This window comes from Protopterus annectens, chromosome 2.part2, assembly GCF_019279795.1.
Source record: "Protopterus annectens isolate FY-2018-M chromosome 2.part2, PAN1.0, whole genome shotgun sequence".
NCBI lineage: Eukaryota > Metazoa > Chordata > Ceratodontiformes > Protopteridae > Protopterus > Protopterus annectens.
In genome coordinates, this window is record NC_056730.1 from 640,542,969 (window position 1) to 640,556,286 (window position 13,318).

The 13,318-nt window shown below is 40.9% G+C and overlaps 1 protein-coding gene across 5 annotated transcripts in view; it reads right to left on the reverse strand.

Annotated features, from left to right (window-relative positions):
• The window catches only part of DYSF (dysferlin), a 3,914,743-nt gene that overhangs the window by 1,318,923 nt on the left and 2,582,502 nt on the right, over positions 1-13,318 (reverse strand). For all 5 annotated transcript variants that reach the window (XM_044064060.1, XM_044064063.1, XM_044064061.1 and 2 more), the window contains one exon: positions 2,108-2,201. In XM_044064060.1, the coding sequence (XP_043919995.1) occupies positions 2,108-2,201 (94 nt within the window). The remainder of the gene's footprint in view (positions 1-2,107; positions 2,202-13,318) is intronic.

The following is a 13,318-nucleotide window of genomic DNA, read 5'->3' on the forward strand; positions in this document are numbered from 1 at the left end:
TGTTCTATACTATAGATAATAAGAATATTTATGACATTTTTAATAAACATTGGAATGTACTTCTGACTGACCCACAGATAGCAAGTGTTATTGGTGGGAGACCTAGGTTTAGATATAAGAATAAACATAATTTTAAAAGAATGTTATGTTATCAAAAAGCTAGAGATAGATCTGGTGTTACAACAGGCAATAATCCATGTGGTATGTGTAATTTTTCTCCATACATAAATAGTGCTGGTAAACTTGTACATCCTGATATAGGGTTGGAATATGTTTTTAACTGTTCAGCGGACTGTAATACCCAGCATGAGGTATACCTTGCTGTGTGTGTGGCCCGTCAATCATTTTACATAGGGAAGACAGACAGATTTTTTAAAAACAGAATTAGGGAGCATCTTTATAATATCAGAACAGGTTTGACCACCAATGCATTAGCGAAACATGTGATGTTATCAGGGTATCAGCATACCTTTGAATTTATAGTTGTTGAGGTTATCTCATCGAGTATAAGAGGGGGTAATGTTAGAAGTATCACTGAGGAGAAGGAAGTTAAATGGATCATGCGTTTGAGAGCTGATTCATGTAAAGGGTTGAATGAGATGGCTTCGATTAGACCCTTTCTTAAAACCAAAATTACGCGAGTTAGGTGATTTATTTTATTTTAATTAATGAGTAATATGTATGAGTTCTAGGCTAGATGTGTAGTGATACATTTTTATACATTTTTTATTGTTGTTGACAGTGGTTTATTGAGCTTTGTTAGTATTTATACACACACACATATATATATATATATATATATATATATATATATATATATATATATATATGTTAAATATTAGTATATGTTTATTAGTTATTGGCTTCTTTTTTCATTTTATTGTGTATATAGGAATCACTACTTTTGCATGATGGTTCTGCTTCTTTAAATTGTGATTATGACATCAGGATTAATTGATGTTGAGTATATAAAGGCTGCTTAATTGACTGCAATTTTCAATGGTCTGAAGAAGCTGTATTGTGAAAGCGCTTACCTACGGTGTGCACTTATTAAACCTGATTTTTGGATTTTATCTACTGTGTTCTACTTGTGCTGAGCTGTGTTTTGGAAAGAACCGCATGGTTGCTGCTGCTGATACCATTTGGATTTTATTTACTGTGTTCTACTTGTGCTGAGCTATCCTTTGGAAAAAAAATGCATGGTTGTTGCAGCTGCTACCATTTTGATTGCTGTTTTACATATATATATATATATATATATATATATACATATATATATATATATATATATATATATATATATATATACACACACACACACACACACACACACATATATATATATATATATATATATATATATATATATATATATATCTACAATTAGCTATCTATCCAATTCATTGTACATGGGGTGTGTGCCATTACTGGCCCATTTGTTCCTCTATGAAGTGACAGCTGATCATGCAGCTGTTACCCCCCCCCCCCCAGGAACTCCTACTGACCCCTCAGCAGCTCCAGAGGTACACTTCCACTGCCAGTCTTTGAGGGGCAGAGCATGCAAGCTTCCCCATGTCACATCCACATGACCTATGTAGCTACACCTTGGTAACACCGCCCTCTGGTCTGGACTCCACAGGTTGTACTACCCTTTGCTCCCACTAGGTAATGGCCATGCAGCAAGCCAAACCGCCTCCCACCCATAGTCGGCCTTAGGCATAATCCAACTAGGCGACCGCCCAGGGCACCATTGTAGCAGGGACGCTTTTCCAGTATTTATTTGGTGTAGGTAGACCAGAATGGGGGCACTGGGTGGTGTGGGGGGAGCACCGTGGAGCTGTTTTGCCTAGGGCACCAGTTGACCTAAGGCTGCTCCTGCTCCCACTGACAAGATGGGTGGGCTGTGTGTGGCTCACTCTAATCCTCTCAACTCACTCCCCTCCAGCCCTCACATTTTCTGTCTGCACCATAGCAGTAGGATATATTAATGTACATATTTTGCCCTCTGTTTAATGTATATGACACAGAGCAGTTACAGGTACATTCACATGACTTCAGTGACTGACAGATGTTTTTGCATGCTCAACCGATACAGTAGCTTACATACATTCAAAGATGCAGGAAATTGTAGGCCGATTCACACCAAAGCTACGTGTTGAAACAGATTTGCCATCGTCACTTTTATCATCAGGTATTCCACCCTAAAAAAGACAATCCCAAAATGCATAGTCAGATCAAAAGAAAAAATGAGTGAAAGAAGAAGGAAATGTTAATCTCCATTTTAGTTGCAGGTTACTTTTATTAATTCAATAAGCTAATATTTAATAAAACATTTAACAAAATTATACATCCAAATCAACGCCTCAGTTAAAAAAAGCAATTCAAATTAAATTTTTATCTGTTGAATTAGACTTCTTTTACCTTATAAATATACTCAGACCTTGTTATCTTTATTTAAGTGTGACTTACCAATCAGGTCAAAGTAAAAACATAATATTCAGTAGGCAAGTAGCAAAGAAGACTAAAAACATCTGATTTTTAAGTCCTACCACAAATAAAAAAAAAAAAAAAACAGGCAAGATCAAACGTACATTACTGGAAAGAAACCAGTAAGTTTGAGGGTTGAATATTCACAGTGCAGGTCTTCTCCACTGGAGGGGACAAAGAGACATGGCCCTCAGGTTGTGAAACAATGGTAGACGTGAGATGAAACATCAGGCAGTTTAACATATATGATGGTGATGAGACATTCCACGGGATTCACGAAGCTTGCGCCAGGTGCAGGCGAAATGTTAGCATTCCAACACCAAATATGGCTGGTGAGCGATCCAGGTACGAACTGTTTCCACGTGCACTACCTGCGTACGCTACGCCAGCACAGCTCCCTGAACCTGTATGCTAATTACCTCATTTACAGCAGTGTAGCATGCAAATGAAGGTATTTAGCAATCCAGGAAGTTGTGCAGGAGTAGTGTAAGCATGCAGAAATGTAAACCGTAAAAAACGGTTTATATTTTTGCAAACATAAAATCGGAGCCATGACAGCTGGCCAAACACATGTATCATATTCCTAATATATGTCAATGGCTAAATATATAGCCATTGGCATAAAAAACATGTACAAAATATAAAAATAACATTTAATTTTATTTTCACACTATCGCAAAGTTTAAGTGTAGGGCAGCGGCGCGCAAACAGGATAGCAAGGAAAATAGAAAAATATAGAATAAAACTGCAATGTAACACATATCATGATTTCTCCATAATAGTCAATGGCAGTAATGTTACACCTCACCATGGTGCAAGGGTTGCTAAGAGGCTGTGTCAGTGTTATGCGCGGTATCTAGGAATTAGTAGGCAATCTCATGCAAATGAGAGGAGATATAGTGAATTACAGATTCCCTGCTGGTGTAAGGCTGCACCTCACAGCCTAGCAGTACAACACCGAGGTGTGCCCATCAGATAAAGATGACATCTAGAGAGGGGTATGTCACCTTTGCTGTAAGCACATTGAAGCATTGCTGACCCAGTTTGCCTGTAGCTAAGCAAAGCTGCAGGAAAGGGGTGTGTTGAACTGGCTTTAGCTTTGCTTAGCTGAGAGCACACAAGGTAACCGAGTATGCATGTGAACGGAGATTAAAATGTGCTTAAACTTGGTAAACGGGTTTGTGCAGCACGCACTGGAGCTGAAACAGGAAGGATATAGGAAAAAAATAAGGAAATGCTGCAGCAGGGACACTGGAGTACAGATGACTAATTAACACCTAGGAACCTACAGTGGGGGATTGACAACAGCTAACAAGGCTGCAAGCATCTACCTGCAGAACAGGAAAGGGGAGGGGCTGTACTGCAAAGAAAACAGTAAAGTGTCACAGCAGAACAAAGCAGAATTGCATTATATCAGTTACAAAACACATTTTGCAACACATGTACAAAACAAGAAAGCTGGCAGGTGGATGCATGCCTGACAATGGGAGGGGATCCAGGTTTAAAAGGGAATTAAAGGGCAACAGATTAATCAAGGCAGGCAAGCATAACTCCACACTACAGGCCCCACACTTGCAGTACTCACTTTAAAACCCATAATTAAGATAGCCTGCAGCTGGAATTGCTCATAAACAGCCAATGACATCAGCAACATGCATAGCACAATAGTATAAAGTGTGAAAGCACCTCACACACACTTGTGTATTCCTATACACTCTGCACCATTGGTGTATACATACAGGGAACTTTTAATATGTACATGTTAGGGGCTGCCACAGATTTGATCCAGCAGCATGTGTTGTAGACTGAAGGTGGTGTGGAGGATGATGCTGCCAACCTCCTCAGGCACCAGAGGAGGAGAAGAGTGTTCAGACCCAGGATAACCTACCAGAGGCTACATGATCTGGAGATAGTAGAGCATTACAGGGTGGACAGGGACACCCTACAGCAACTTGTGGAGCTAAGATGGCCACACCTCAGAGCCAGAACAAACAGAGGGGAACCAATCCCAGTGGATACAAAGGTATGTGTAAGCCTGAGAATACTAGCCACAGGTACCTTTCAAAGGCCAACTGGGGATATCATGGGATCTCACAGGCATTAGCATACAGGGTACTTCACCAGTTCCTGGATGCTATGTTACCACATGCCAATGAGCACATATACTTCCCCCGAATACAGGAGGAGTTGGCCAGCAATATGCGTCTCTTCCACCATGTGGCAGAATACCCAGAGGTACTGGGTGCAATAGACTGCACACACATACACAAAGAAAGTCACTACCTGGTGAGCAGGGCAGGCACTACGTAAATCACAAGGGATACTCCTCCAGCAACTGCCAGGTCGTGTGCAATGCCCATGGCATTATCATGGATGTGTGTGCTGGCAGCCCTGGAAGCTATCACGACTCCCACATCTGGCATGCCTCACAGCTATAGCAGGTATTTGCCAGTGGGGACATCCCATATGGCCACCTGGTGGAGGATGCTGGCTATGCAATGGAACCGTGGATGATGACTCCCATCAGAAATGCACGCACACCCACATAAGAACGCCATAATGAGGCATACGCACAAACAAGAATCATCATAGAGCATGTGTTTGGGATGCTTAAATCATGGTTGCTTTGCTTGGACATATCTGGTGGAGCCTTGCAGTACTCTCCAGGCACACGTGCCCACATCTTCATTGTATGTGCCATACTACACAACATGATCCTGCAGAAACAGCTGCAACAGGGACAGAATGGTGAAGGCCCTTACAGCCCACCACCATTGCCAAGGGCCCCACAGGCACAGAGGTACTCAGACCACAAACACCCTGAGCCAGCCCCAGTAGGCAGACAGAGGCGTGCCCAGTATGCCCATGCCTTGGCAAGGAGGGAACTTATAGCACACACACTGACAGTGTAGGCACCTAGGGACTGACACATTTCTCCACCGGCACACACAGTAAAACTGGATGGCATACACACAAGACTACCTGTAAATTGTCATGTATAGGCAGTCTACTGTGTGCATCCACCATAGGTAGCCCTCAACTATTGCACACACAACTGCTATTTGGCACAAGGTAAGTCAACACCTGAGCAGTAAATTACGCTATCAGCATGTGCTGATACTGTATGTATAAGTTCATAGGTTCACAGGTAGGTACTTGGCTAACTGCCCGAGGGCATTCATAAGCCTAGCCAAAATGTGTAAGCTTTTGCCACCCCATTGATTAATTAACTGTCCCTCTGTGGAGCAGAGCCAATGGTGGGATCCCTGGGGTGTATCTACTGTTCCCCACCCACTCTTCAACTGACGATCTGAGGAAGGTTTTACCGAAAGCGCTTATCGAGTTACTAAGTCCTGGGACATTCATATTGAAGAAACCATTGTGTCATTGTGGTGTTTTTATGTGAAGTTTAATCAAGATGTTTTAAATCGACAAGATTAAATTTAAATTTATTTTATACCTTTGTACTTTGTCTCTAGCTGTGGAGGTGCATTTTTACAGATCCACTCTTCAGGGTTTCTCTTGAAGAGTGTTAGTGAGGGGCTCTGTATAATGTAATTAGGGATGCTGTTCCAAAGCATGGGGAGTTTTTATGACAGGAATCTGTCCCTCCAGCATGTTATAGTTATTGTTGTGGCAAGGTTTAGCTCACTACAGCATGTGGCTCACTGTGACATGGATTCCCATATGTGGAGCATATCCATTAAGCCTGAGTTGGACATGGCTTTGTTGGCCAGCAGAGATCATCTCTGAGTAAACGAGATGCCATTGAGTAAAGCAGGAGTTTATTCAGTCTGGCTGCATAGGACATATGTTTGAGGCCAGTAATCTTCTTGGCGAGGTACGTTCGTGGTTGGAAGTGTCTTCTGAGGTACATCCCAAATGGGTTATTATACTCTATGAGGGACTGATAAGTGACGAGTAAAGGGGCACTATAACCAGTAATCAGTATGTCTAGATGCGAACCCTTTAGTAATCAGATGGCCTACATAGAAGGATGTAACTACTTTGGAGATATGATTGTCAAAGGAGAGATCACTATCTACCTTAGTCCCCAGATCCCCTATTACCTCGTCTGTATTAAGGTGGCCGCCACTTATGTGTTAATATGTGGGTGTTTAGTTTTCCCCAAATGGAATGACCATGCATTTTGTGGCACTTAGCTTGAGGCCATGACTTTGACACCTTGTATCGGTCTCTGTGTGTCCCTTTGAAGGATGTCTGTGTCAGCTGGACTGCCAATTATGGCTCCCAGTTTGCAGTCATTGCCAAACATGGTCTGCCATAGTCCACCTGTGTTTGCCTGCACCTCTGAGAAGTATATGCTAAACAGTAGGGGTGCCAGGACTGGGTCCTGTGGGACACCATTTGTGACTGGTTAAGAGATGGACCTGGAAGCTGCTAGTCTTACCATGTGGGTTCTGTGTGTAAGCCTGTTGTCAACCCATCCTGTGATGTATGGGTTTATGTACAGGCTGGTGAGTTTATCAATAATACCCGAGAGGGGAATGGTGTCAAAAGCCTTGGCGAGGTCCAGGTAGTATGTGTGAACCACCTCTCCCCTCATCTAACGCCTTGGTGACTGTCTGAAAGACGTCAAACAGGTTCAGTAGGCATGATCTGCACTCAACCAAGCTGACCTGGGGTGGGTCAAGTGTTTGGAGGTTACCAATGTCTTTGGTAATGATTGCCATGATGATGCACTCCATAGCTTTGCAGACCAGGCTAGTCAGGCTTATGGGGTGGTAGTTACCATGGTCAGTTGTATTTCCACCTTGGTAGAGTGGAATGACTGTTGCTATGCTCCATTGTATGGGCATGTAGCCTGTGTAGAGGCTGAGGTTGAAAAGCTTAATTAGGTCGGAGGTTAGTTTGTCTTGTAGTGTTTGCAAGACGCAGTCTGGGACACCATCTGCCTCCACTGACACTGTGTTTTGCCTTTTGAGAGGGCTATTTCCACCTGTGTGTCTCTGATGTCTGGGATACTGTACTTTTCGGGTATTGTTGTGGGCTCTTTAGGGGGTTAAGTTTGCAGTGAATGTATCTGCAAGGATGTTGGTGATATCAGTACGTTCAGTATATTTTTTGCTATAGTGCACCGGCACAGCACAAATCTGTGAGTTACCACTTAGATCCTTGACATAGCCAAAGAAGGCTTTGTGGTTATCTTTCAAATACTTGACTATTTTCATGTTGAAGTTAGCCTTGGATGATTTCATGAGGGACCTAAGTTTCTTACTAATACTGGTCACAGATGTCTGTCCTTCTTGAGATTTGCTGTTTTTCTGGACTACTGTACTACTTCTGTTGTATAGCCTGTTTATTGCAGGGGTCCACCAGACTGGTGTCCTTGTCTTGGAGGATCGAGTCTTGGTTTACCAGTGATGGCACGATCCATACATCCTTGTAGGTGCTTATAGAGTGCATTTGTATATCTTTCTGTATCTTGAGCAGTGTTTTCCCTTAGCATGGGGAATGTGAAACCTCCCACCTCTGTCTTTAGTAGTGAGAAGGTAGCTGTAGGAAAGGTTTTCACTGTGGTTTCCTTGGGTGGGGGAGATGGTTAGGTGTGGAAATCATCAGTGAATAGTTCATGGTCAGAACTAACCATTGACCGGTTTACCTCTGCTGTGGTGCACCTGTCGCCCATGTTGGTGATTACCACTTCTAATATGTTTCCACCTCTGGTTGGGGAGTTTACCATCTGATACAGGACATTTGAGGTAATAATTTCCAGGAAGCGCTGGGCCTGGAAGTGAGTACTTGAGTAAGTTTTCCAGATAATGGTAGGGTAGTTAAAATCGACCAATACCAGGGTGTTCGGTAAGACTGTCATGTTTTCCACTGTCTCCAGGTAGGTGGAGTGGTGGTTCTGGGTCATGGAGGGTGATCTGTATCAGGCCACAGTTTGCACTGCAGTTGTGGCTGATGTTAGCTGCACATGGATGATCTCAGAGATATCATCTAACCTGGAGATGTAGGTATCCCTGATGGATATGGATACACCCCCTCCATGTCTGTGTCAGTCCATCTTCTGTGGCCGAAATGTGTGATATGGGTTGTAGTCCGGTAGTGCTGGTGTGCTCTCAGGAGCCTTAAAACAGGTTTCAGTTACTGCATAGATTCTGACGTCCATACTAAGGAGTGCTGTGAGTGCGTGCATTTTGTAATTACAACTCCTGGCATTGAGTATCATAACCCTCATTGATTTTTCTTTTGTGCTGTTTATGGAGGTGGGATTCACCTTTGAGCCTTGCCTAAAAAAGGCACCATGGGGACACCAAGAGCCTTGGCCAGTATTCGAAAGCCTAAGCCTGACAGATGCAAGCCGGTATGGTATTGTTGCATGCATGTTTCCCATCTGTGCCTGTTTCTCATCTTTCCATAGAAAGCCTTAAACTGATACAAGTCTTCTAGTTTCCAAGATAAACTTTTGGAGTGATTAAGTATCAGTGTTCTGTATTATCTTGCTGTACTTAACTGTTTTCTGACTACATGATGATTTCTCACTGTATATTGTGATCTGAAAGCTCTGTTTATTCACATATTATTTCTGTGATGGCCTGCACTTTAGAAGTTCACAGATAGGTAGTAGGCTATCTGCCCAAGGGCATTTAGAAGCATAGCTACAGTGTGTTGGCTTTCTCCACACCATTGATGAAGTAACTGAGCCACTTTCAAGCATAGCCAATGAAGTGATTCCAGGCAGAGTTGCCGGAAGCTGTTGAAAACTGGGGTGGCGAAGGGTGATGGGGGCACTTACTGATCTAAAAAGGTCATGTTAATGTGAAAATTCAACACCATTCAATTTCCCCAACAGGTATTGCAGCTATAAAACTGGAGGGGCTCCCGCTCCCCCTGGCTGTATGGTTCTGGGACACATGATCCCAGGGGCATATATTCTGTTACCCATTCACACATCAAGGTTTCTCTTGAAGTGTGTCAGTGAGGGGCAATGCCTTATGTAGTTAGGAATTTAATTTATAGTCTCTCATTTCATTTGTTATGGTTTTATTTCAAGAGTAAGTGAAGCTTAGTGTGTTTGCGCGCCTCCGCCCTTTGCTTAGCCTAGCTTACACATAGAAATCATCTAAATAGGAAATAGGCAGAAGCAAAGCTAATGTCAATAGTGTAATAGTTACAGCATCCACATAGTATCTGTGCATTTGTGGTTCAAATCCCAATAAAGTCAGAGATGTTTTTCATGTTAAAAAGTATACCTTAACCACAGCTTGCATACTTAGGTAGTAATCTTCGGTATAGTAAACATTTGAAACACCCATATAAACCCATGTGCGCCTGAAAGTAAAGTCAACAGAGACTGTAATGTTATGTAAGCACATAGTGAGATGTTACTACACTGAAATATATATATCCTGAGTAGTTAGCAGATGTGACTGTGTTTGCGCGCACAGGTTATCCATTTTTAAATTTTGTTTAACTGTGTTTAACTGCTACTTTAATGCCGCACAAACACTTTTAAACATGCTTACAACTGCTTAAAAGAGCCTTATTCTGGAGTAAAAACCATTTTCAAAGCATCACAGGTCTTGAACCCTGGACCATGCACACCATCGTCATGGGACTTACCACTAAGCCATCTGAACTGTATACATGTTTCATGGTTTTTAGACTATACCTTTTACTATAGGCATTCCACAGTACTGACCACAAATGGGACAGTCACTTTGTGTACATATGTACAGTACATTGTAATGTACTGTAGTTTGTGAATCAACATATACAAGTCTACATATGTATAACTGTGAAAAATTAATAGTAAACATATATATATATATATATATATATATATATATATATGCATTTCAGTGATGTGTGCACATATATATATATATATATGTATATATATATATATATATATATATATATATATATATATATATACAGTTACATTTATAGCCATATATATAAACATCTATGAACACACTTCGTGACACAGAAGCAATCCAAAGAAAACAAAGAAAATGAAGTGTACACAAAACACATGCAGCTCTGGTATTATAACTATTAATATTAACTTAATTCATCATAGAAGGGATGGTTGTTGTGTATGTGGAGATTGGGGTGGGGGAGGAATGATGGGTAATGAAATTATGCATCAAAGAGAAACTGGGTTGGATGTTCAATAAGTGAACTGGAGGTGTATACACAGAGTATGGAGACAATAAAAAAAGGACACAAAACAAGAACCATTCTCATCCATAATACACCCTGTCAGGTCACATTGAAACACTTAATTCCACAAACATATGAACATTACCATGTATCATACATATGTACACCAACTGACTGTCACATTTGTTTTCAGTAGTGAGGAATGCCTGTAGTAAAATGTATATTCTAAAAACCATAACATTTCTACATATCTCAGATGCCTTAGTGGTAAAGTCAGTGACTGTGGTGCTCATGGTCCTAGGTTCAAGGGCTGTTATTTTATTTTATTTTGAGGGCCAGAATAAGGGCTGTTGGATGCAGGTTGATTAAGGCAATTTTAAGCAGTTGTAAGCGGTTTTGCGCGAGTTTGTGTGACGGTAAGTGGTGCTTAAACATGGTTAAACGGAGAAGCGCTTCACAGGTGTAACCATTGCTTACCGTCACGTAGACCATGGGCCAACTTGCTTACAACTGCTTAAATGTGCGTTAATCACACTTTCCCTAACAGTGCCTGCTCTGAGAGGTAAAATAATAACCACTTCTAGGATTAAAACCTGCAACCATGTACACCATCCTCAGAGTAACCTACCACTAAGCTACCTGAGATGTACCTATGCCAGTTGTGTATTCAGACAGGTTAAAACACAAAAGGGAGGATTGCATGAAAATAGGACAAACCGCCATGTACCCAATGAAAGGTGTATGCTCTATATATATATATATATTATATATATATATATATATATATATATATATATATATATATATATATATATACATAGAGAGAGAGAGATACATGTCGATGTATATATATAGATAGGTTAAAAGCATCTGCACATCTATGGAGGTACATATAAACGTATGCAATAATATAAATTATATATATATATATATATATACATATATATATATATATATATATATATATATATATATTTATTTATTTTTATTTTTTATTTTATTTATTGTAGTTGGTTTACCAGGATAGTCCATTGGGCCATAATGAACCCGTTTTCAATGGAGTCCTGGGGAGAAAAGCTCCAAAAAATATATTTTTGTAATTTTGAACATACATTCTTAGATACAAACAAAGTTTAACAATAGGTACAACAGTTAAAGATAAAGCAATATCAAGTAGTACAGCAAGTGTGCATTTAAAATACATTGCAGGAAAATGAATTAACTATTTAACATGAGCTTATCCATTTATGCAGAGTAGATTAAGAGAACAGGTTACTAGATAGGAAGAGGAGGTACAATGGACTTGTCTGGTTGATTAAAGATGTGAGCAGAGCCTGGAGTAGGTGAAGAGTAGGTTATGTAGGGTGGGAGCAGGAGCATTCCCAATGAGATGTCAGGTGTGTATGAAGGGATTTTTTGAAAGCAGTGTGATTAGAGGTGGTGCGGATGAGTGGGGGAAGGGAGTTCCAGAGGCGAGCTAGGTTGAAGGATAGAAGGTTTTTGCCTGGAGGATGTGTAGGTTTATGTACTTTGAGTAGGTTTTGATTGTTTGATCTTAATACTCTATTGGGTAGGTGCATATTAAAAGCAGGAGATAGGGAAGGACAGAGGGAGGGATTAAGGATAAGCTTGTGGGCTAGAGTTAGTTGTGTGTAAGTTAGTTGATTAGGAAGCTCTAGCCATTTTAGTTTCTGGAGGAAACACAGTGGTGGGTAGAAGACTTGTGGCTAGTGGCTTAATTTTGCAATTTTATTGTAGCAAGAGGAAAGTTGTTTTTGAGAGAGGATTTAATGTTAGTTAGGAGTGGGGCGCCATAAAGAAGGGAGGGGATAAGGAAGGATGTAGCGAGGGTTGTTCTAGTGGCAGAGGTGAGGTATGCATTTTGTCTATAAAGCATACCAAGTTTTTGATGGGTCTTTTTGATGTTTTTTTGTAGGTGAGAGGTAAATTTAAGTTGGTTGTCAATTTGTACCCCTAGTAGTTTGGTGTCCGACACCAATTCTAGGGGTGAGTTATTTTGGCTAATGATTGAAAATGTATTCATATTGAGAGAAGTAGCTTTAGAGGGAGTAAAGATCATAAGTTTGGTCTTGAGGCATTAAGAGCAAGATGTTTTTAGAACCTCCACTGGTCTGTTGTGGAGAAAGGAGCCTGAGTTAGCTTTTGAATCGTAGTGATGGAGGTGGCTGAGCAAATGATTGTTGAATCATCTGCATATTGGATGATGTTTGAGAAAGGGAGTGATTTGTGAAAGTCATTTATAAATATGTTGAAGAGAACAGGACCGAGAATGGAGCCTTGTGGAACACCTGTGGGGGTACTAAGAAATGAGGAGGTAGTTTTTTCCATTTTACTGCTTGATTTCGGTTGGATAGGTAACTAGAGAACCAATTCAAGGAGGAAGAAGAAAGGTTAAGTTCAGAGAGCTTAGTAATGAGTAGGCTATGTGAGATGGTATCAAAGGCTTTGGAGAGGTCTAGTAGCAATGTAGAAACAATTAAGCCAGAATCACGAGCTCTATTTACTGTTTCTAGGAAGGAAAGGAGGGCAGTCATTGTGCTGTGGTTGGGTCTGAAGCCATGTTGTGTGGGAGATATAAGGTGGTTGTCTAGGAGATGAGGAAGAAGTTGAAGTTGAACACATTTTTCTAGGATTTTTGAAATAGGAGACAGGATGGCTATGGGACGAAAGTTAG